The sequence below is a fragment of the Primulina huaijiensis genome, chromosome 10 (assembly GCF_012295235.1).
Source record: "Primulina huaijiensis isolate GDHJ02 chromosome 10, ASM1229523v2, whole genome shotgun sequence".
NCBI lineage: Eukaryota > Viridiplantae > Streptophyta > Magnoliopsida > Lamiales > Gesneriaceae > Primulina > Primulina huaijiensis.
In genome coordinates, this window is record NC_133315.1 from 17,711,128 (window position 1) to 17,736,967 (window position 25,840).

A 25,840-nucleotide genomic window follows, 5' to 3' on the forward strand; every position below is an offset into this window, starting at 1 on the left:
TTAGAAGAGTGAGTCGAGCACTCTTCATTTTTTTTATTTAAAAAAAATATTTAAAAAAAAATAGAAGTAGAAGAGTGCTCGACCCACTCTTCATTTTTTTTTATTATTTTTCAAAAAATTTATTTTTTTTAAAAAAAATAGAATAAGAAGAGTGGGTCGAGATCTTATCGACCCACTCTTCCATTTTTTTTTTATTTTTTCATTTTTTTTAAAAAATTTTATTTTTAAAAAATAAAAAAATAGAAGTAGAAGAGTTGCCCACTCTTCATTTTTTATTTTAAAAATAAATAAAAAAAATTAGAAGAATGTGTTCTTATCTCTTAAAAAAAAAAAAAATCAAAAGAGTGGGTCGAGGTCTTCACGACCCAACACCTCGACCCACTGGGTCGAGCGTTTGAAGAGTGGGTCGAGCTCAACCCGAACAAAGAGCTCGACCCAGGTGAAATTTAACTAACTAATTAATGAACTAATTAATTATCTTATCTAACTAACATATTCAACTCCCTTTTCTCGATTTAAAAAAGTCAAAATCCCTTTTATTTAATTAAATTTTAAATGGATCGTATATTTTTTTTTGATCCGAAATAGAGAACTTGGGTTGATGATAATGGGAATGTTCGAAACCCGAAAGTCTTGTGAGTTGGTCAATCCCGCATAAAAATAAAAATAAAAAACACTTTCTCATATTTAACGTCAAAAACCGCTTCTGCTTTTTTTTTTTTAAAATACAAAATGCTTATAAAGTTGAATTTATTTAAGTGTTTTTTCAAGTTACAATTTCTGTATCCAAACTCGTGTTTAACTTTTAAAAACGATTTTATAAAATAATTATTATTATTATTATTATAAAATGGTTTTGATGTTTGGATACAGAGGAAGTTGGTGAAAAATCTCCAATCAAAATATTTCTTTGGGTTCACTCCCTACCCACAAAATTGTGGTACTATGTCATACAAAATGTGGTACACTTCATGTGGAAATGTGGTACTAAAAAAGTACTCAGGGACTGAACACAAAAAAAATCGACGGCTGGAGACTGAAGGCCAATATCCCATTGGATATATATTAGAAATTGCTTTTGTTTTATATTTAAATAGAATCAGAAGCAGAAGTCCAAAAATCATGAATTCCGACTTCTAAAAAAAACACATGAATAAATGCATTCAAGCATTCTTTTAAAACTACTTTTATTACCAAACAATATACTAAAAATGTGATTTTAGCTTGTCGGTTTCTCCAACTAAACCACCGTTTTAATGATTAAGATTAAGATTGTTTTTTTAGAAGTTGTTGGCACACCCGACAACACGAAATATCGTGCAAACAACTCTTAAAATTGTTTTAAGGTTCATTCAATAGTCGTAAATGAATCACATGTGTTTTTTCACGTTGCTCAATGCACAGCTGTTCCAAATTCACAAGAGTTAATTTTAAATAATTGACATCATTCAACAATAAAGAATTTTTAGAATTTCAGTGTAATTAAATTAAGACAAAACTATTCTAAAATTGTCGGCTTGAAGGTGAAAAAGTCTTTTGGAGAAGAGGTTAGGTTGGAGGGAATGCTCGAATCTTGGTTATTGGATATTGTTGTTTGTTCAGTTGTTTTTCACTAATATTCCGATGTAGTATTTTATAAATTTCATGCATATATTTTTCAAAAAGTATTGAGAATATAATTGATATCGTATTTCAAAACTGTTCATTTTGAATGTAATATTAGATTAGTAAATATAGCGTCGAGCACGGATAGATCGAGTAGGGACCTATCCCATAACACTCCTACTTAATCCATAACAACGCGTTTCCTTCACTATACTAGATTTAGACTGAATGTGAAAAAATGATGATTAACTATGTATAATTTTATTTAAATTATAATATAATATTTGCATGTATGTTTTTTTTTATTTAGATTGATTAATTAACTATTTAATATAAGTTCTAAAATGGTTATCAATGGGCTAGCCCATTTAACATGTGTTAGCTAATTTCTATATCGTCTTCAACCCAATAACGATCTATTTAAAATTATAACATTCAACTCAATATGTTAATGATATTATAATTTTTTTTTTAAAAAAATATTAATATAATCAGGTCGAGATGAAAATCTCAACATGAATATATTATACACATGATTTCTCTCCCGACATTAATCGAGACGAGACAATTTGGGTCAAAAAAACAACTGTTCAAAATATTTTTTGAATAAGATTCGGAATGAGTAGATTTTGGAGATATTGCCAACCATCGTATCAAGGGTTGACACAATTACATTTTTTTTATAATTATAATAGTCAAACATGTGTGTTTATCGAGCCTCGAGCATTCAAATTATACATTAGTATAATGTTGATTAATCTGGCTTACAACATCATATAATAGTGCGACAATTTTGTTTTTCCATAATCAGTTCGACTTATATTTAAACAGATGTAATGTCATGATAATGAAATATCATATTTCAATTTGAAATGATTATATTTAAACGAAATCATAATTGTAAAAATTAACATGAAACTATACTATAAATTAAAATAATGAATTGAAATTTTTTTTAGCAGTCCCCAAACGACTATTTTAAACAAAATTTATTTTAATTTGTTAAAATATATTTTTAATAAAGTTGAAATAATTATTTTATTCATCCAAAGATATTAATTTAAGTCATAAATCATTATCAAAATCTACTTTCTATCATCTTCAAATATCAATTTTATTTTTAGAATCTTATTTTTTAACCGAAAATGACGAAACAACAACAAAATTTTTAATTACATGCAAATGTTTTTTTTATGGAAATAACTTTAAGTAATAAAATATTAAGAATAACTTTACTATTTATTTTAAGTATTAATAGTTTACATAGTGTCAATAAAATTGAAAATATATTTATTTAATATAAAATAAAAATAAATATAGATGAATGAATAATAAAACATATAAATAATAAATTTTAATATTAAAATGAACGTGGAGGAATTATTATATTAAATATGGGATATCTATACTACTTTATTAAATTTTAAACACTTAGAGTAACTAATTTTGGTGTCACTGTCTGTTTTAATAATTATATATATTAATAAAATTTTAAAGTAAGTTATATGTAGTTCAGCGGATAGAGTCATTGTTTGTTGGGGTTTATGTTATATGTTCAATTTTTATTGAGGTCATTTATCTATTCTTTTATTTTTTAATTTATATATCTAAATTACAGTGTAGTCATTCACTATTTCTTATAATTATATTTTGATCTTCATTTAAATATAAATCAAATGAATAATAAAAAATATTATTCAAACACGTAATGCGTACGTCGGTGTACGGATATTTTTTTTAAGATGTGACGTGGAGTTAATTTTATTTAATTTTTTTAGGTTTTTATACGACATCGATTTAAACAATTGTTTGAAACCAACCCTGTTGTCTTCTTTGATATTCGATTTCACTTCAGAATCAGGGAAGGTGAGGATAGATGGCGGACCTTGATATTGACTTGGACGAGCTGTTGGGCGGCCCGGCGCAGGCCCCCGTTCGATCCGCACGCTTCAATCCCAAGGGCTCCAAATTCAAGCCCATGGCCAAAATCGAGCTATCTCAACAGCTGCCAGTACCGTCGTCTGACTCTGCTGAAATTATGCGAAAGGAATCGGATTCCATTCCCTTACCCAAAAAAGAGGAACTTGGAATCAAACCCGAATTTACAAACGATGTTGTTGAGATGGACATTGAATTGAAGCATGGGGGGATAGTTGAAAACGGAATGAAGAAAGAAGAGACTGAAGATTTAATGGAAACTGAAGACGGGGAAGCCGAAGACGAAGTTGTTCGAGAAATTGATGTGTATCTAACTTCTTCTCTGGATCCTAATACTCGGGTATTAGTGGGTTTTAATTTTAAATCTTCTCTAGGAATTTTGCGAGGTGAACAATGTATGATCATGGAGCACGAGATAATGGAACATTTACTTTTTTTTCTTCATCTTTTTGCTATTCAGTTGTATGTGTTGCAATATCCGCTCAGACCTTTGTGGCGGCCGTATGAAATGGAAGAAAGGTGTGAAGAGGTATTCATAGTTTCCATTTGCTCGTGAATATTTCGTTAACAAGTTTGATCTGGCAACTGTTTTGTGCTAAAAGAAAATATGCCTTATGCTAAGTGGAGAACTGTGCATATTGTAAGATTTGGTGATGATTTTTCAGGTGAGGGTGAAACCTGGAAGTAACGAAGTAGAGGTTGATTTGGCTATTGATTTTGAATCCAAAAATTATGATAGAGATGCTGGTTCTAGAGTTTTGATGAAAAAACAGGTTTGTTTTTTAAGATTCTTTTATTTTTACATATGTATGTTTCATATAGTTAATCGATGGAGATAATGTAAATGCAACATACTTGTTTCTATAAAAGTTTGGTGACATGAACTCTATTAACTATCAAATTTATGTTTAAATTATAGTAAGAAGGCACTTTGGCATCTGTTGTCAGTTAATAGAATTGATGACAGTCATAACCTAACAAGATGTCCATATTGTTCTTGTATCAATGAACATTGATACAGACTTCTTTTACTTCAACTTTTTTATCAGTTCGTTTTTCTTTTAGGGTGTAAAAGTTTTGCGTTATCTGCTTTTATTTGTTCCTTATGTAGACTCTTGCTTCATCATGGAAGCCACCTCACACAAGTGGTTATGCTGTCGGGGTTCTTACCGGAAACAAGGCATGCTTTTGTAGCTCATACAATCTTTCTATTTCCCATTTTGAATGCGGATGGACAATCATAATCTGTTGTTTATCATGCAGTTACACTTGAATCCTATCCATGCAGTGGTACAACTTCGACCTTCTATGGAGCATCTTGATTCTAGGGAGTCCAAAAGGAAGGTTGATACCAGAGTGGAAGATACAGTGAAGGCAGAAGAGACCAAGGAGGGAAATATTTCGGGTGCATCAAAACAATTGGTTAGCTGTCTCTTTTACCATCTTCAACCAATATGATATTTCTTTATCACACCTCTTTTTTACTGGTTTATATGTCTAGGCATACTAAACAAGTGGTTGAGTTAGTTATGATACTGTCTTATATCTCGGCATACATCATCTCTTGATTGTCAACTAGGACTGGAATATAAAGCCATCTTAAACAGGTGGGTACATGGGCATAAGAAATATGTGTATAAAAAATGTCCTCCTCTTAGTTAAGTGAATGGCAAAGCAATTTCAGTTCTGATGTCCTGTAATATACAATTATGTATTTTATCTATGGAAGATTCAATTTTTACATCAAGACCCTACTTCCTTGCAGATCAAACCATCAGGGCAGGAAAAGGATAGCGGAGAAGTATGCATACCTTGGCTCTGTTGATTTTCTTAATGCCATCTATTAATTTCATCCCTAATAGTGTCACATTTGAAATCTAATACGTTTTTTAGACTGTATCGTGCTTGATTATTGTTTGAAAATGAGGATTACGTGCTGTCAATACCAGTGTGTTACTACACAAAAACAAAGAAACTCACTATAACATTAACCACTAAATGGCTGCAAATCGTGCTCTCATCTATGAATCTACTAAAAGTCGGGGTTAAAATGTATTTGCAGTTTTCTTTTTGTGGAAGAAGGTTATTGGTGTTTTGTGGAGGGTTCTATCAAGGAGTCATCCTTCTAATAAATACCAAAAAGCCCTTTGTTGTGGCAGTCTATCTACTTTCTTAAGGAGCATGTTTATATGTTTGATACTGTTTGACTATTCACAATATTATCTGTGCAGTAGGCTTTAAGTTGCTTGAGTAGCTGTAAGGAACTTTTTCCGATACTAATGTGTCAAGAAAATCAAATTCATAGAGCTTTTGCAACTTACCGCTGAAGCTATTTTATGTAAGATGAAAGAAAGACTGCACATAGAATTTTGCATGATGATCCAACTATTTGACGGACGGGCTCTCAAGTCTATTTAGTGTGGGTTGTAGAGTCTTTTAACGTTTTAGGATCATACAGTCAATTTCTACTTCAAAGTGAAGTGGAAGAAGTCCAACGGTCTGCAGACATTGTATAACGTTTATTTTTTGTTGACGTGGAGATACCTATTTTTCAGTGCTATTTTTATCCCATTTATGTGGTTAAGAAACATCTCTTTTCCATTCCTCCAAAAAAAAATCTCTTTTCCCTAGAGTTGATTACCATTTATTTTAATTGGATTTCAAGTGTATCTTACTCTTTTGCTACTTTTTCAGGATTGGATTCCTCTCACATACCATGGTGCAAGAAGTGACATGGCATCAAGATACTCGCACAAAATGGTGGCTCAGGAAGTTTCACCTATTCATTTTTCCGTGAGCTCGTATGTTATTGAATGCTGCCACTACTTATTTCCATATTGTTCATTGTATGTATATTTTCACATGTATCTCTTTTTATTTGTTTAAATATGAAGGTATGATTATCTGAGTAGCTTGTATCCCAGCAGCACTTCTAATGGCAATGGTCAAATCAGCGGTCCTTCAAGAAGGTATCCGATCACACCGCCTACTTGTCTTTTGAATGAAAAATGAGCTTGTTTGGTTGTCTTTGTTTATGCTGATGAGAGAATTCAAAATTTTGTTCTAATCTCTTTTTGTGCTCAAAGGGTAGTAAAAGCACCCCTTGTATATCTGATTTTGACTTTCGCTATCGTAGATTTATTTTAGGAAATACAATGTGTAATGTTAAATTGGTCGGACATTATTCTTATTGTCTTGGAAAGCTTTTCTAAGCTAGGTCGATTGTCTTTATAAATGGAGGGACGGATCTTTAGTTTGTGATAATATTAATTATTAAGAATATTTTGTTCTCTCTAACTCGTAAGCTCCCTAGATGTGTTGCTTTGATTCTGCATGTTTTCATTTCATGTTTGCTGACATGGATACATATTATCTTTAATCCCCTTATTGATTGAAGCACATCTTCAGATGTAATCCTAGCCCATCTTTGGAGTCATTTCCTATTTTGCTCCGCTCCATTATTAACAGAATGCGGGCATAGAAATGGTTGCATGTATAATTTTTTCCCAAGTTCTAAATATTAATTGCTGTTATGTGATTCCTCGTGTTGGGATTTAGATGGTCAGCTTATTTTTGGATGTTGTTGTAGGGTGTTGCTGACTCTACCGCTAAAAGAACGGTTTAAAACTTGGCTTGTTGAGGTCTGTTACCGCTTTTGTTGCTCGAAAGTTCTGTGTTCCACAAATATTTCTGCGATTTATTGTATTTGTCAAGAGTTTATATGTCCTTATCTTTTCAAGCCCACTTTGCTTGGCTTTCTGTAAATTAGGTGGTCAATTTTTTATTTTTTTTATTTTTTATTTTTACTTTTTGCAAGTGAAGCATTACGCTCTGACATGGCGTAATCTTTTCTGAGAAGGGTTGATTTTAGACATTTTAGTGAATGACGATGCCCTTTAACTTTTAGATTTCTGTTCTCCCTCCCTACCTCTGGCGCTTGGTTTTTTATTGGGGCACTCTAGGTCTTGCTTGCCTTCACCATAGCCAACAATTTCCTTACATCTATCTACCCTTCATATCTTCTTTTAGCTCTTGTATTTGTAGGAGGTCTGGCGACAGTTAAAATATTCTTCCGATTGATTCGTGAAATTGCTGGAACAGGGGCCTCCAGTTCATCGATTTGATGCTCTGAAGTACCTGGCTTTGGATGAATCCGTAGAAGAAATTTTGGTAGTCTTGCAGGAATATGCCCGATTAGTTCAGGGACTTTGGGTTCCGAAAAGTTCTTTGGTGTATGGAACCGATCAAGGCATAGAAGTTTTAGCCAGGGATTATGTGCTTCTTTTATTTACCAAGAATCCTCTCATTAACAGCTCCCAATTACCTCGACGACCTCAACTTGCTAAAGCAATGAAAGATGTCCTGAATGTGTTGGCTGTTGAGAGACCTGCCTTCAGTGATTGGAAACTGAAAGAGCTCCCAGATGTTAGTTTCATGAAACTCAATTCCTCTGTTGTAAAAAAACAACAAGAAGAGTGGGATTGCTTAGAAAATAAAATCAATGGTCTTCTTTTTGGAGGAAAAAGTGGACCTGCTATGATGGCTTCTTCAAAGTCTAACACCACAAACAATTCGATCGCAAAAGGTTCCGATAAAGTGGGTACAAGGACCCCAATTGGAGCAAACTCAAGGATCCAAATGTCCGAAGAAGCTCGAGAGGCTATTGCAAAAGCACTTCAAAAACTGTTTAAAAGTGTCAAAGTTTGCAGGTGAGTAGCTCTATTATACAAATTATTTCTCTCGAGCTGTTAATTATACGTGTGATTGTGAATGCCATCTTCCAGGTAGTAACTTCTTGTTACCTGGGTGATACAGATACTAATTTTATCTGTAAGTGGGTGGATTAATGTGATTGAAGCGACATAATATATTCTTTGAGTTAATATTTCTTTTTTTCTCTGCCTTCTACCTTCTAAAATATACAGACAAATGGAAATGATGTCAACTGTAGAGTTGGTGGAGCAAATTGAATGGAAGTTCGAGACGCTATGTTGTTTGTTCTCAGACTGAGGACTTGTATGTAGTCTTTTTCTTCATTAATTGCTTGACTGAGCATTGGGGGAAATGTTGGTGGACTAGATGTCTCAAATCAAGTCTATTTGGCTCTTGCTTACTTTTGAGTTAACCTGACTCTGTTTGAGCTTCTATGCTTTACATCGATCTAGGATGAGAGTTTTCTTGAGGAATTTCATTTTGATTTTGTTAGGTAAATTACTTGTAATTTATGCTATTTCATGACAGTTTTCAACAAATTAGCCAACGGTTACGGGACCTGGCAGTGTCCGAGTCTGCGCGCTCAACGGGATTTGCTAAAGAGGCTGTAGCTGCAGCGAACAGCATCGATTCTTTTCCTACCGAGCTTCAGGCAATCATTAATCAAGTAGCCGTTAATATTCATGGCGTTTGCGTTCCAAAATCATCACCAGATCATCCACAGTATGACCCATTCAGGTTCCATTTGGATTGACCTTTTTCTACTAAGGAACATTCAACTTGTTTTTATTGAAAAATGTCCTTGCATGTGTTCAAATAACGTGATTCTCGCCTTTGTAGGAAAGTCGTCATTAATCTTTTTGTTGCGGAAGGGCCAAATGCTAAGCTTAAAAAGGCTTCTATACTTGAGGCTGCCAAGATGGAACTTAAGAGGGATATAACGCAAGCCGAGTATCAAAAGGTCGGTATAGAAGGTGTAATATGATTGATGACCTTGAGATAATGGCAATGATGATTGTATATCCAGGTTTAAGATTATACTCCCTCTCCCCTGCCCTTATGTCTAACTTTTTCCCTGGAAATGGGAATTGGTTTTATTTCATGTTTGAGTTACAAGAGTTTATTCCTATGTAGAGAGAGCTTCATTTTGTTCATTTGTTTTTTTTTTTTTTTTTTTTTTTTTTTTTTTTTGGTTTTTTATGCTGACCTGAGCTAGCACATATGTCAAGGAAAGAGATAAAAATGGCATGACTCCTTATATTTCATGGCAACTTTTGAACTCTGTTTCTGGGTTTCTTTATTTGTGAAGTTGCCTTTATTGTAATCCTTTACAACTTTTTCACTGCTGAAAAGGAAATACCTTGTATCTTGCTGATGACAATATGCTGAAGCCTTTGTAGCTAACTTAACTTTCTAAGCATGTTTTCTACCTGCCAACTGTTGAGATTCAGAGTGATCAATGCTTCTGTATTTTCTTAATTCCTCCAAGTGTTACTTTTTGATTTAATCTATCTTTCATTTGTTTTTGGATTTGATTTACAGGTCTTGCCGGAATTGTGTATAACTCAAGGTTCTGCTTGGGTACTGAGGAGCGGTGACAGAAACCCGATACATTAAAGTTTTTGTTGGAAAATTCATACTCCAGTATTTGCGGAAAAATGTAGCTATAGCATGTATGCTTTCCGAGATCCTCATTAAAGAGATCGCTGTTTAATTTCTATAAAATAGGAAGATTTAGATTATTTGATTGTGTTTAGTTTTACGTAGTCAAATTTTTACGTGAACAGGGATGGATGCAAATTGTTGTCATAAATCATTTGTCACTGATATCACTCCAGCCACTTGATTGAGAAAACTGGAATTGGAAATTGATGTAGTTGATAACTTTCATCATGGATCCACATGATAAAAACTTCTTCTCTTGATTTTTAGTAGATACTCAATGGATAGGAAGTCTTGGTTCTATTGTTGGAGGTTACACTTGATGGCTTGAAAATGTTGGTCGTTAGTTTCTAGGCTTTTTTATCGAGTTTGATTCTCACCCTTTGTTTCTTCCTGACGATCATCTTCGTGCTAGCATCATTTATGCATCCCCTTATTTTCTTCTAGTATCTTCGAGGACTGACTAATATATTGGTTTCCTGTGTAGGATGGTCCCACCTGATACTGGCAAGAATAGTACGTTCTAGCTTGGTGATTGATGGTTCAGTTAATCCAAAATAATGCTATTTGATATAGATGGATGAGAGAGAATTTGAAGTTAATTGAGACCATTGTCAAGTTACCTTGTCCCTGAGGCAAGCTAGCGGTATTTACTCTAGGACTAGAATATGAACCGTTGTCCCAAATTTTCATCGATCATGACCAGAAAAGCCTGTCACTGATGGTTTTTTTTGTTGTCTCCATTGACATGGTGTATTTAGTTTCAACATCACCCTAAAACCTAGCTACTATAACACGGGGAATTAAATGACACGACCTAAATATACTCTCCCCATTCTGTTTCAGGGATTGAATTTCAGTAAAAATTGAAAATCAAGACTTAGGCATACGCTGCGCCCGATTATGTTTCTCGTACTGTCTTACTTGATATACCTTGTAGACTCCACCAGCCAATTGTTCTTCACAAATTGCTTTTCTAAACCATGATAACGAAATTGTTTTGCAGGTGCCGCCTGTTCTAACACTTCCATGCCAACTGTTTCACAGCCTGGTAATTTCGTTCAAAGTTAAAATGTTCGGAGTACAAAGGTCTGTATGATAAATTATCTCCCACCAATTAAATTTTTTAGTTTGATGTGTCATTTGGAAATTTAGATGCAGACATGAGGTGATTAGCATTAAGTTGAAATGGACTTGGGTATGAATAAATTGGTCGTCTAATATAATCTGGCTATTTCAAACACTCCCTGATGCTGCTTCAATATGAATCCTGATGTCCAACGTGCAATGCAGATTCTCTTAGGTTGTCTGATGATAAATCTTGCCATCCAAATGTACTTTTGCATGACTTGGAATGTGGAGATATTGCAAGTTTGTAGTGGAGAAATCGTTCCATCATTTTTGGATAGGAAAAATGTAAATTGATACGATTTCTTCGACATATTACCTTGTTAAAGTTCACGTACTCTCGTGTGAAGAATTCTTGAAAATTTGCTTAAAGATAAATATCAAATATTTGAGAAATATTGTGGAAACATGTGATATTTTTACCTTTTATACTGTCATAGACTCGTAATCTTGCTTGCCCATTTGTAGACCGAGTTTCATAGGAAGCTTACCCGCGGTTGGGCGTGATTTGTATTTGTTGTTTGAGCTCTATGTTTATCAACTAGCTGCTGACGTCTAGTCTAGTTTCTATATTTTGTAGCAAATTAACCATATATTTCAAGACAGAAGAGTGCTCGCATTCAAAATTATTGAAATCCATTTAATTGTGTTTTGTATTATTTCAAATCTAAATTTTTTAGATTAGATGATTTATAAGTCTTTCTGAATTTTAATGTATTTGTTAATATTTTAAGAAATATTTGAGAAAGTCAAGGTTAATGCATCAAGTTCGACCTTGTGAATCCAATATTTTTCCCCAAATTTGAACTGATTATTAACTAAATGGTTGGATTTGAACTCAAAGACCCAATATGAATTCTATGCTCTTATACTCATCTGCAATATCTTGGTTTCCAATGGTTTTATGCCTGAAGTTTGATTCCAACTGTCCTAAACTTGGTTTCTTTGTGCGCGATTTGTTGAAGGTGGAAGTACTCGACAAACACTTGTTTTGGGATTATCTACAAAGACAGATGTTATTAATTGCGAATGATTATTCATTTTACTATTTATTTACTCATAATCAGATCTTGATAAATAATTACTTGCAACTTTGACAATTTAAAACATACTTTTCAATTAATTAAATATTATTTATTTAATGGATGAAAAAGATCAAATTTATATCTTCGATCCATGCAGTAAAATTATTTAAACTTTGATATTTTCTCATCTCAATTTAACAAATTCTGACGAGTCGGTATCAATTTATGCGGAAGAAATTTGATCTAATAACATTACTAAAATAGTAAATCATAATAGTGTTCTTGAGGTAATGAATAATAATTGATCAACCACTTCAAGATTATGAGACATAATAATTTGTAAATAATATCATATTTAGTACAATTTTTTTTAACACATATTTAGTACAATTCAGTTGCCTTAAAATTAATAAATTATCGTTACAGATCGGTTGGCATATTGATCGATTGATACACAAGAAAGTATCCACTATTGTACTCGACCGTCAATCGACTCCATCCGTCGGAGCGCCGCTACATCCACCCGACTACGAAACAAGCAATTTTACGATGATTAAATTAGTTTGTCCGATTAAGGAAAATCTCATGCTAACATCAAGGAATATCTTAATTCATATGTATCCAATTTTAGACATTTATCTTCATATGTAGTTCACAATGAATCTGAATTTTAATTTCATCACCTCCAGTAATTAAAGAAGGATACTAAAATGAAACAAGAAAAATTCGAAAACAGAAATTTCCAACTCAAGTGGAGTGATAGATATAAGCTGGCGTGCAAAAAATACAAAACAAGGTGTAATTCAAACGACAAAGAAATCTAATAATTCTCGACCATTCTACATTCATACTCCATCAGGATTCGTCGACTCCGTTGCTGCCTTTTTCGGGCAAGAAGATGAGAGGTGGCCACGTTCTCCACACTCATAACAAGTCCGTCTCCTAATCTTTGAACTCACTGCACTTACTACTTCAATGTCATCTGTTTTAATTTCCCTAATATTATTGTTACCTTCAGTAATGAGACTGACTTCATGACCATCAGTTTCACTTTCTTTTGCAATGGCTTGCTTCTTCGGGCAAGCAGATGAGAGGTGGCCGCGTTCTCCACACTCGTAACATGTCCGCCTTCTAATCTTTGAACTGACTGGACTCACTTCAATGCTATCAGTTTTACTTTCACTGATATCATTGTTACCTTCAATGGTTATATTGACTACACCATCGTCAGTTTTACTATCTTTTGCCATGGACGTTGAGTTTTTCGCAGTTCCATTTCTCCGTACAGCACAGCTTATTCTAACAGGTCTTCCGCAGACAAATTCTTGATCTAATTTCAGAGCAATGTGCAGGGAAAGACTATCGGCAAAATCCACATGGGCATAACCCTTGAACTCCTTTGTATCCTTGTCTTCACCAAATCGTATAGAGGTAACGGAACAATCAGAGAAAAGTTCCCTCAAATCATTCTCAGTTATATCCCACGACAAATTACCAATATAGATCCTGTTGTATCCCTCCAAAACTGAAGGGGAAAAGTTTGACGATTTGCTGTGTTTAGATGATTTGAATGGCTGGATTGTCAAAAATAGCCCTCCCCTGGAAGATGGTAAAAAGTTGAGTATGAAAATTCATGAAAGTCAAGCATTAGAATTAAAGAGCTACTTACATATCGGAACCATGAAGAGCCAACGCTCTTTTAACAGCTGCTTCAGTCTGCAATAGGAACAAAAGATAAAACTCTGGTAAATTTTCATGTCAAATTTGATGCAGAAATAACAATAAGAAACTTGCTCATTTCTTTTAAACGTCAGTTCTTGTGAAAAATATTTATGTGATATCCTTATTCCAAAGATTGAAGGACAAATTTATAGAATGAACATCCAAAGTAATTTAAATTCTACTTGAAGTTCAATTGAGCTCCACATTGATTTGTCAACGAAATTCAAAATGGATAGCATAACTATGCAATGGATTTCACCATACCTAGGTGCAAAACCCTCCCTCACATTGGTCTCCCTGCAACCCACACAAGGTTGAAACTACAATCATGATATTTGAGAATTTACCATAGTAGTTCAAAGCTCTACTCTACCCTCCACCTCTTACCATGGTTTGTATGAGTTTGAAGAGAGAGAGAATTATTTTCTTCTTCGGCCAGCTTATTATTGTGCATTTTCAGAAGCGAACATTCTCAACTGTATATGAGTCAGTTACATTTTTTTGTCCGACATAAAAGCATCTCAAACAACATGAGACTTTCCGCTTATTTGAAAATCATTTCTGAAGAATGAATTTTCAAAGTTTTTTACAACCAAATCACTTAATGGACAAACAAAACAATAATAAGAATGTAAACGTAATCATCTGCAATTTAACTTTAGATTGAGGTTGAGAATGGGCAGGATATTAAAAAATTTCATATCAAAAGTTAATGAGATGATCTTTATTCAAATTCTTTTCTAAGTTGCTTTTTAATATGTATATTGCAATTCATTAGCTTGATATTAATTTCATAGGGACAACGTCCACGTTCCATGGAAGGACAAGAAGTCATGAACCATATATACTTGAGAATAGGTGAAAAATGATAGTCCAGCCAGTCAAAGAACAAACCTTGAAAGTGATTATGGCAATTCCTCTGAACTTCCCAGTGTCCGGAAATAACATACAATCAACATTAATAATCGTACCACAACCTTCAAAGTAACTCCGAATATCATCTTCAGAGGAGTAGTATGGAATGCCCCCAACATATACTTTTGCAGATACCTCCACATCTTGTCTGCGGTAGGAATACAAGTTAAACAGAGAAAATGGAAGAAAATGCAACTCTTAGAAGTATTCAGAGCCACTCAAAATCATCAAACACACATCTCAAGTGTCTGTAACATAGTTATCAAAGCCACAATAACGCGCAAAGGTATCTTCCGCATGAAGTACAAGGTGAGATGCACGGATTATCGAAACAAGATGCGCTAAGATCTTATTCTAAATTATGGCAACCATAACATCACATAGAGACCATGACTTGTAAGACTCATGCTTGAACCTTTGAGGCACATCAAGATGTGCACTTCACACAAAGTTTGTGTATGTTAAAGGGTTGTGTCTTGTCTCGAACCTAAACACAAGAGCTTTGCCTCGCCACGCTTTGAACCAAGGTGCACAACTCATGCACTTTTAAAGCATACACAGATACATCAATAAGATTCCCAAGAATCGTCAAATATGCACACAAATGGGTCTTAAAAACAACAGTTGCATTTAATAAGTAAACTTCCCTGGCAAATTGCCATCTGAGCTCAACTTGCACACACTGTAATTTCCTTTTAACATATTCTCACGTTCATGTAATTCCAAAGGGTATGAGCAATATTAAAGGTGGCACCAATCCCTACCAGATAAAACTACCTTCCACTGTTCCATAAAATTTAACCTGCAGCAGGACCACATAAAGCTCTATCACGCTAGCACTCAGCCATCAAGGGTAGACATATTTAGCATTTAATCGTTCCAGTTTCCCCAACAATAAGTCAAATACCATTCCATAGAATTCAATTCTCAATTAATAGGAAATCAGTTGTGTTACTAGATACACCAACTTATAGAACGAAAGCATGTTTTATTCATCACTAAAGTTCCTTTAGTTAAAGTCTTTATACAAACAAAATGGCACACCTAAAATAGTTATATAGGTATACTCACCAAGCACATGTACATAAATTTCAGGAAAGAATTATACAGGTAATATTCAGCCTAGCCTGCATAGATATTATCCGACTGGTCAAGTTGTTAATACCAAAAAGGATACATTTAAAACGATGCACAATCAAAATTCAGTCAAGCCTAAAAAGATAATGTCCTGCCAGTTAAACATTCACAGCAAACAATAATAACTGGAAAAATCCCAAGAATGTCTACACTGACACTAATTTAGACAAGTTATTTACTCTCGAATAGAATAGAAGTTTCCATTCAGAGAAACCGCATACCTCTTATTGCACTCATCCACCTCTGCCTTGAGTTGCACTTCGCTTACTTCATTCCTACTCTTCTCAAACCCATCCTCTTTGACTGGATTGTTTCCCGATTTCGTAGGTTTCTTCTTATTCTTAGATTTCTTCTTTTTCTTCAACTTTTCTGCCTTATTGTTCTCAACATCCCTCTTCACCTTATCTTCATCTCTCTTCCTCTTCTTCTTCATCTTGACCTCCATGTTGTCTGACTTCAGCTCAACGTCTTTCTCTCTATCTGTGCCATCAACGACTTCTATATGCTTTAGAACATCAGAGTTTTCATGTATCTTTTGCCTTCTCTTTTCTCGTTTTGACAATGTTGGCTTGTGGGATTCTGTATTAAAGATCATCTTTGTAGAATCAGGGAGTTCGCAATTCAAAGCTATGAATTTTTCAGCATCTTTGTTCCGAGCCACTGACTCCACAATAAGTTCAGCTTTAGCAGCTCTCAGCTTTTGCTTCAACTTCTTGTTTGACAGCACCATCTTTATTCTGTTCCGCCTTCTTCTAGTTGCAATAAAAGGAATTCTGGCACGTGCTAAAATTACAGATTTCTCCTAATTTCAAGTCACCGGAAGTCTGCATCAAATTTTAAAAATGGACAAAATTTAGTATTCCATGCTTTTAGCCAAAAGCCATCTAGAATGGTACTAAGTGTTGTATGATAATTGATAACTTTCTTAATCCAAATCCTATATAGAAAAGAAGTATTTATAAATGAAATAAAACAACGCCGATTAAAATGAACTATTTTGACAGCTATTCAAGGAACTTCATCAAATTTGAAAAGAAGTTGTACAGCTTCCATTCAGCAGTGAAGAAACATTGAAAGTTTCATCGACCAAACATTACATGGTTGAACTTCACAATCCTTCAACCTAGTAGGAGACCATATTTAGTAAAACATGCTCATAATAAATTTATGGGAAACCAAATACAAAGAAAAGACATTAGACATAGAGAAAGTTTCATCGACCAAACAACGGCGTGAATCATAAGTCACTCAGTACACGAGCCCCGAAATAACCAGAAACACCATTCGACACAATATAAACTAAATGATGTTGAGAACATGGCGAGATATTCCAAATTACAGATAAACTGATAAACATAGCAAAAAACTCGAATCAAGGTGAAATCTTTGGCCCAATTATTCCAATAAAATGCTTTAAAGTTCAAGCCACGGAATACAAAAATTCATCATTACAAGTGTGTTTCCAGCAAGGCCGTTCCGCCGTTGAACTGCCGCCTCTCACCACTAGTCATACACAGAATATTGTAAACATGCCAAGCTCCAAATCCCTGTGCATCCCTCGCCTTGAATGTGTAGCGGAGACCGAAACAAGTGCGGCGGCGCAGCAACTGTGGAGGCTGGCCGCAGGTCCTCAAAAGAGTTGCTCTAGAGTCTATGGAGGAAGGGATTGGACTTTTTCTTTGGTCGGCGGTGTGATATGGTCTAAGGTTTAGTGAAGTGAGGACGATTATGTAATTTCATGTCGGTTTCACAAAAACATCCGATTAATTTGTAAACTGTGAAATTTTTATGTACCTAAATATTAATATAATATTTAACATGAAAACTCTTCTAAAATTATCTCATGATAACTCATTAAAAAATATTATTTTCATAACAAATATAAGTCAAATCTGATTGATTCGATCGGTCTCATAAATATAGAATCATAAGATTATCTCACGATAGATCTATTCAAATTTTAAATTAAGATTGATACGTATAATTTTTAAAATTAATTAATTTTTTCTATAATTATTGAAAATTTTAAGAAAGATAAGTATAATTAACGTCAATTTAAAATATCCACTCAATCAACTTCTCATATTGTCAAAACATTATAAATAAAATCGCAAAATATTTATCATTTTATGTTTTTGTTTTTTTAAATGAATATCGAAAATAAATAAATACTTGGGAAAAATTCCAAAGGTCTAATGTGTATATGATAAAATAATCTATCAATTTGAATATATTTATCTGGCCTTCAAACTTTAATAAAAATTTCATGAGTAAAACAGGATGATCTCTCTCACACACACACATATATATATATACATGAGACATATTAACACGATATATGTTTACAATTAAAATTAATATTTTTTAGATAAAAATAATATTTATTTTTTCATGAATCGAGTCGAATTTGAGATATGTTTCATAAAATTTAATGTGAGGCTATTTCCTAGTTTTTTTTTTTTTGAATTTTTATATTTTGGGCTAAAAATTTTTTATGTGGTTAAATTTTTTTTAAAAAAATAGTATGAGTGTTTTTTTTAATGTTTTCTGAAATAGTGAGAGTGTTATTTAACTGTAAATTATATATATATATATATATATAGATATAGGCAAAAACTTGTGTGAGACGGTTTCACGGGTCGTATTTGTGAGACGGATCTCTTATTTTAGTCATTAATGAAAAAGTATTAATTTTTATGTTAAGAGTATTACTTTTTATTGTGAATATGGATAGGGTTGACCCGTCTCACAGATTAAGATCCGTGATACGGTCTCACATGAGACTCACTCATACATATATATATACTAGTAACCGTGGCACACGCGTTGCGTGTGTCCTGAATACATGTGGCTAATATATTAAATATTCATGATATTACAACATAATGACGCCACAACATAAAGAAGAGAGTTTATTTTTCAAAGTGGCTAGTTTGGAGAAGAAATAATATTATTTTTCACGTGAGCAGTTTCCTTATGACGGTGAATATAATATTATTTGTTAAGAAAAAATATAATATAAAAAATAAGAAAGGGTAAAATAAGAAAGAAAGTTGGTGTCCTCATAGAGCGGTTATTATTAGGGGCTCAACTAAAATAAAATAATAAATAATAAATATAAAAAATTAAAAAAGATAAAACAGTAAAGAAAGTTGGTGTCCTCGTAGTATTAGAGTCTCATACTTAATATAATAGTATAGATAATAGTATAGATAATAAATATAAAAAATTAAAAAGGGTAAAACAGGAAAGAAAGTTGGTGTGCTCGTAGTATTAGAGCCTCATACTTAATATAATAGTATAGATAATAGTATAGATAATAAATATAAAAAATTAAAAAAGATAAAACAGTAAAGAAAGTTGGTGTCCTCGTAGTATTAGAGTCTCATACTTAATATAATAGTATAGATATATGTTTTCTGAAATAGTGAGAGTGTTATTTAACTGTAAATTATACACAGGGTCTGGTCGAACTCCTAAACCCTTGGGCATTCCAGCTTGCTTTGTGTTTGGCATTTCAGGCGAGGATCATGACCACGCGAATTGCGCCGGGAGTGGGTGCGAACCTTTTGGGCCAACACGCCGCCGAGCGCAACCAAGACGCCACCGTCTATGTTGGCAATTTAGAAACCAAAGTACTTTGTTTTCCTTCCTTATGTTACTTCTGGGTCAGGGTTTAGATTTTGTTTGTCGAAATCGAAATGCATTGGGTTTTCGTTCTATTTTGTTTAATTTGCTTGAATGCATGTGTTAACTAATTATGTCTTGTGGGTTCGGTGGTTAATGGGGAAGAAGAAGATATTTTTAACCTCCTTTTTCTGTTTGAATTGTTCTTAAATGACTCGACAATTGATATACATGATTTAATTATCAAATGCTGAAATCTAGTTTTAGGATTCTGAGTAAACCTCTCGAGTAAAATAGAACAATGAATGGTTGGCATTTGATGTTTTTTTTTTGGCAATTTAGAGCAGCTAACTTACTTTTTTTTTGTGGCTTAATCTTGAAATACCCGGCAACTTATTCATGGTGAGGAATAACGGATATGGTTCATTTTGATGGATTCACCTAACTAACTTGTTCGGCTAGTCTAAGCCCTTTAGTGTATCTTGTCCCAGTGTTGATATTGTTAGCTTTTAGTTTTGTAATTCCTGCTTTTGTCTCCTGAAGTTGTCTTGGTTTCGCCATTCGTGTTAATGTCTTGCTGGGGTTTCTTCTTTTTGTCATTAATGTCATGTCGAATCTCAAGTGCTTCCTATCTGTGTGACTGACAGGCAAGCGAGGAGCTATTATGGGAGTTGTTTGTGCAAGCCGGTCCTGTAGGTATGTTTGTGGCTTTTACCATGGGAGTCGGGACTTCATTTTTCTCCTAATTAAGTGATAGTTGGGAACCTGAATGATTTAAATGCTTTACAGACTCACTTGGCGCTTACAGAATTTAGTTCCCTCTACTATATTTTTTGGGATATATTTTATGATCTAGTCAATGGTGTTGCCTTAAACTTTGTTTTATGATCTAGTCAATGTATATGTTCCCAAGGACAGAGTTACAAATGCTCATCAAGGCTATGGATTTGTTGAGTTCAGAAGTGAAGAAGATGCTGACTATGTAAGTGTTATTTTACTGTTACAATTGTGAAACATAACTTTTTTCAAGTTACTCCTTGTAAAGTTCAGTGATTTCAAATTTTGATCCTTTTCCAGGCCATCAAGGTATTGAATATGATTAAGTTGTATGGGAAGGCCATTCGAGTAAATAAGGTATGTGCTGAGTTTTGTTTGGATGAAAGTTTGCCATTATTTTAATGTTTTTACTTCTGTTTACTTATGAGGATCTGCTCTACACACCATGTACTCATTGATTATCTTGTTTACTCTGTTTTTTTTTTTGGCTCCAGGCATCACAAGATAAGAAAAGTGTGGATGTTGGAGCTAACCTTTTTATAGGGAACCTCGATCCTGTAAGAGCTATTGGTCCTTTTATTTCTATCGATTACTCTCTCTCAGTTCTACTTTTCACTCTTTATCATATGTTGCCATTCTACATGGTATCTTACATGACAGTCACAGTTTGATGCTCAAATTATTCTACTTATGAGCAACCTTTTTATTGCAGAAAAGTCACAACATAACTCGTTGTATTGTTTCCAGGATGTTGATGAGAAGCTTCTGTATGATACTTTCAGTGCTTTTGGTGTCATCGTTTCAAATCCGAAGGTCAAGTTTTGTCTTGCAATTTACTCATTTCTATTTCTCCTGTGTTCGATTCTTGACAAAAGAAGACTGGCTGAGAGGGCTCAAATTCTTATGCTATTTCTGTTGTTTATGATGGTGCATCTCCCACTTTTGGTGCTTTGCAACTGAAATGTTCATTTTCTGCAGAAATCTGCCATTTGCTTCTATTTATCAATTACCATACCATGGATTTTTTTTTATTGCCCCACCCCCTTCTCTCTGTCATTTTCTCATTTTCCTTTACTCATTGTCCTTTTCTCCCTTTTTTGGCGAGTATGGGGTTGAATCTTAATTAGGAAAATTTTTGGTGCTACGATATCTGTTTAAAATTTTTTGGTTATCATTATGTTGTCAATTACTGGTTACCTGAATTTCTGCTCTGTATCTGATACTCCTTAACTCTTAGCTGCATCTTGTGAATTTGATGAATTAGACATTTTATTGCACATTCTTAGAAATACTTATTATGTACTTATGTCTATTATTGAACTAATTGCTGTATTGATCGTCGCGAAGTTGCTCTGTAACGATAGCTATATCTTTTGTTGATCTCTCACGAAAAATTCATGTTCTTATTTTTTCATTTTTGAATTACTGGTTTTTTATCATTATTTTTGGTGCCTTCTACAGATAATGAGAGATCCAGAGACTGGAAATTCTCGTGGGTTTGGCTTTATTAGTTACGACTCTTTTGAGGCTTCGGATGCTGCTATTGAGGTAACCTTTTCGATCTGTTGTCCTCAATCCTCATCTTCGCTGGCTATGTCGTCTTGAAACGGCACAGTGCCTTGTTTAAACTATGTAACATCTATCATGCATGTAGTTGATAATATCTTGTGATGTTACTCACAAATCATTCTACATTTTGATGTATTTTGCACTTGAATCTTTGGTACGGAGGTCAGGTACAACCTACTACTTGTACTTCTGCTGCTAAATTTAAATAGGTTGTGGATGTTGTTACACACAAAAAAAAACGATGATGTTGCTTTGAAAGATCGTGCCTTATGAATTGTAAAGGACACACTGCTTGCATGCTATTGTTACACGGTTCCATTGTTAAAGAGGCTAATAGCCTTTTGTTTTTTGTAGACAATGAATGGCCAGTATCTTTGCAATCGTCAGATAACTGTGTCTTATGCATACAAGAAAGACACAAAGGGGGAGCGTCATGGTACCCCTGCTGGTATGATTATCTTATCGCCCTCCTTCCCTTCCTCCCTCTGATCAAGCGCTAAAGTTTGTGCCGCTACACTATATCTAGATGGGCTAGAGCCTATTGATGTTGCTGCTTCCAAATATTTCTCATAGTAAATTAGTAATGCTCATGCAAGATGGTGAAACCAAATATGCCTAACCTTTGCCACTTTGTCATTTACCCAACTTTCCTCACCATAAGCATGAGACAGTAAAGACTATTTCATCTTGTGTTAAAAAAGAAGTAATTATGGCGCATCGAACACAAGCACTTCACATGCCCTCTGTTAGATATGAGTACCAGCATACGTGGTTTAATCAATTAGTTTAATTCATTGGTGCAGCATTTGATTTCCTAGAACTTTGGTTTCTTGAATTGAACTTAAGTTTTTAAAATCAATTGTTGAAGGCGCGCTTTTGTCGAAAACAACAAGACAACAATTCATGAGAGAATGACTAGACCAACACCACCCGAAGACAACAATTTCACCTTAGAGCCTATTGTGAAATCTAGAGCAAGTACATTGATCTGTAAAACCAGTCTGAATAGTCCACGATTGTGTACATTAAGGGCTGGTTTGGTACAAGAGATTGGTTTGGACTGTGGTTGGTTTAACCGGTTTATCCAGTGTTTGGTTGGATTTTTAATAATTCTACTCAATCCGTTCTGCAAAGGATTAAGTCATATTAATTGAAGAAAAATAAACCCATCTCACCCCTTTGGACTAACTATCATTTTTTTAATAATACCATTGTTTCCAATTCTACCCTTTCCTTATACCAATTTTTTTTTAAAATATGGCATAAGGGTAATTTTGTCGCAAAATCTAAAGATTCTTAATTTATCTTACAATCAAAAATCATACCACACACAATATCATTTTATCACCATATATTGCATTTCTACATCAATCGTTTTTTTTATCATTTACATACTAATCATTCTATAATCTCATCCTTCTACCAAACATAGCCTTAAGAATGTCCTCACTAGTAATTGGTTCCATCTCCGATGAAAGATGCATCTGCTAATATTTGCTAAAGCATCTGTAACAGCATTCCCTTCTCGGAAAGAACGAGTATAGCTTCTAGCCTTTGTAATTATGAATACGTTTTGCATTATTGCAATAACTTAGGTTAGGCTTATAGTTACATCGAGTGTGTGTGTGTATGGGTTTTTTTCCCGAGAATAAGGGCACGCACAAGAAGCTAGTCACAGGGCATATCTTTAGCTGTTGTTTGTCAGCAATGATTCAACATGCAAAACATCTTTAAAACAAAATGACCGCTGTTGATTCAAAGAGACAGGACTTCATGCTTTGAGAAGTTGATTAGATATGCTTGCATATACGGTGTTTATACTTGTTTGATGTGTTTGTTCTTGAGTTTAAAATGTTCTTTATTCTTGAATGCGCACTTGTCTGATGTGTTTGTTCTTGAGTTTAAAATGTTAATAACCAATCAATGTATCCACAGAGCGAGTGTTGGCTGCGAGTAATCCAACTACACAGAAAAATCGACCTCATACCATGTTTGCTAGTGGACCTCCAACACTCCCTCAGACGAACAATACTGCTGCTGTTCCTGTGCCACCACGACCTTTTGCAAATGGAACTATTCCTCCACCTCCAGTCCAGCAATTCCGCCCACCACCTCCACAAACCGCTGTCTATCAAACTATACCGATGCCTCCACCACCATCTTGGCAGGGTCAGCCACCAAACGCTGGTCCAATTGGCATTCCTCCACATATGCAGCACTTTGCCAACGTGCCACCACCACCTCCCCCACAAGTCAATCAAGTTTTTGTTAGGCCACCACCACCTCCTGCAGGAATGGTTGCTCCGCCCCTTTGGCGGCCACCACCACCACCCCAGCAGCTTGGTGTTGGGCTACATTCTATGCACCAGATGCCGATGCCCCCGCCCCAACATCCGCAGTGATATATGTATTAATTTCTGGATTGTAAAATTTTTTATTTTTTTTTACTATATTGTAGCATGTATGACGTGGAGGAACATTAAAAAAGGAATTGTTTATTGTTAGAACCATATTCCGTGTCTGAATGAGATTTGATGGATGATACTACATTTTCATAACAAAAAAATTATTTGCATTATGATTAAATATTTTGTTACAAAAATATACTTAGTTTTCTTACTCACTCAATACAAGGTTTTTACCATGAGTAAATTTATCTTGTTGCTTATCTTGAAAAAGGATAAATTTACTAAGTAATGTTTTTCAAAAAGGATTTTCTAATTTTTTTTTGTAAACATTGGGATGTCATTAGTTTTTTTTTTTTAAAAAAAAAAAAACTAGTTAAATGGAACCGGATGGATTTTATTAATTAGTAATTTTTAAGGTTGTCTTTTATGCCCATTTATTTAGACTTCAACTCATTTAGATTATTTTAAATATCTTTAATTTTTTTAATCTATCAATTCATCACAAATTCGTCCTATTAAATCAATTTTCAAGAACAGATCGATTCGATCTCATAAAATACACGACATCGAAAACGAGTCCGACCTATTTACCATTCTCAAATACATGGTATGTATACCAAAAAATAGTAAAGAAAAAAAATGTATTTTCCTGCCAACATTTAGATGTATAGTGTATTTGACTCAGTACACTTTTTGTCATTAAATCCCAGAAATCTCCATAAATCTATGCTGCTGCATGCGACATAGAATACATATTAAATGTATGTCTCAACTTAAATTGGTGAGGCACTGAGGCGTGCTGCTTAAAAACGATCAATTCTTTTTGTTGTCTCCTCTGCCCACAATTCATGTATTATTATCTATTACTATCTGATTCCAAAGCTCCAACCTGCCACATATTTATTGCATCCATTGATCTGATTCACGCATACAGAACACTGCGTGTAGCTAGGTTCGAATTATTGTTTTTTTTATAAATCTTAAACTATAGGGTGGGGAGAGCTCGAACTTGAGCCACTTACAGGAAGAAAGTATGTGAGACCACTAGGCGAAAGCCCGGTCTCAGCTAGGTTAGAATTATAATCATGTACAAATGGATTCCTAGTAATTTTTAGATTTCAAATCTTAAAAATTTGTGGGCAATTTTTTGTTTATGATGATGCTCAAAAGTCGATGAGAATTAAGGTTTAGTCAATAGGGGGTGCAGAGCCCAGATGCTACGAGTTAAATGCAACTGATGGTAAATGCGATTAATAAAAGTGGCATTCAGATGTTTCTTCTTTTATGTTAAAAGTCGTGCTACGCTTTTAACTCTAGCTGGAAGCTACCCCTTGATTCATGGTGAGGTAAATAGGTAAAGAATCTCTGATACCGTGAAATTGGATGCTACTTGAATTTTTTTCCATTTTGGGTGACTCGTCAATGTCCAATAATAAATAAGTGAGACGGATCAATTATACCGATATTTACAATAAAAAATAATATTCTTAACATAAAAAGTAATACTTTTTCATGGATGACCCAAATAAGAGATCCGTATCATAAAATACGACCCGTGAGACCGTCTCAACAAGTTTTTGTCATAATTAATAATAATAATTTATACTTTTCATT

The 25,840-nt window shown here is 34.1% G+C and overlaps 3 protein-coding genes across 17 annotated transcripts; 2 read left to right on the plus strand and 1 right to left on the minus strand.

The window, feature by feature from the left end:
* Positions 1-3,413: 3,413 nt before the first annotated feature.
* Positions 3,414-11,446, plus strand: LOC140987010 (uncharacterized). 15 transcript variants are annotated; one of them, XR_012177029.1, is made up of 15 exons: positions 3,414-3,883; positions 4,004-4,072; positions 4,209-4,316; positions 4,655-4,723; positions 4,807-4,965; positions 5,309-5,344; positions 6,238-6,344; positions 6,438-6,512; positions 7,133-7,184; positions 7,645-8,252; positions 8,785-8,994; positions 9,097-9,217; positions 9,799-10,830; positions 10,925-11,007; positions 11,212-11,446. XR_012177029.1 is itself a non-coding variant. In XM_073455437.1 (13 exons), exons 1-13 carry the CDS (start codon positions 3,482-3,484, stop codon positions 9,871-9,873), a joined length of 2,076 nt encoding a protein of 691 aa, XP_073311538.1. In that variant the 5' UTR covers positions 3,414-3,481; the 3' UTR covers positions 9,874-11,446. The 15 variants fall into 15 exon arrangements, 4 of the variants coding, with proteins under 4 accessions (XP_073311538.1, XP_073311540.1, XP_073311535.1 ...); XR_012177025.1 differs by having other exon boundaries at positions 9,799-10,553; positions 10,765-10,830; positions 10,925-11,446; XR_012177027.1 differs by having other exon boundaries at positions 9,799-9,929; positions 10,765-10,830; positions 10,925-11,446.
* A 1,278-nt stretch (positions 11,447-12,724) lies between these two features.
* On the minus strand, positions 12,725-17,556 carry LOC140986506 (phragmoplastin interacting protein 1). The gene is made up of 5 exons (XM_073454781.1): positions 17,298-17,556; positions 16,067-16,669; positions 14,688-14,856; positions 13,741-13,787; positions 12,725-13,670 (listed from the first exon to the last, which is right to left on the minus strand). The coding sequence occupies exons 2-5, from the start codon at positions 16,573-16,575 to the stop codon at positions 12,917-12,919; spliced, it is 1,479 nt and encodes a 492-aa protein (XP_073310882.1). The 5' UTR covers positions 16,576-16,669; positions 17,298-17,556; the 3' UTR covers positions 12,725-12,916.
* Positions 17,557-19,289: 1,733 nt separating this feature from the next.
* Positions 19,290-24,371, plus strand: LOC140986981 (uncharacterized). The gene is made up of 9 exons (XM_073455403.1): positions 19,290-19,480; positions 20,120-20,168; positions 20,366-20,454; positions 20,550-20,606; positions 20,744-20,806; positions 20,997-21,062; positions 21,711-21,797; positions 22,173-22,266; positions 23,754-24,371. Exons 1-9 carry the CDS (start codon positions 19,376-19,378, stop codon positions 24,218-24,220), a joined length of 1,077 nt encoding a protein of 358 aa, XP_073311504.1. The 5' UTR covers positions 19,290-19,375; the 3' UTR covers positions 24,221-24,371.
* Positions 24,372-25,840: the final 1,469 nt, after the last annotated feature.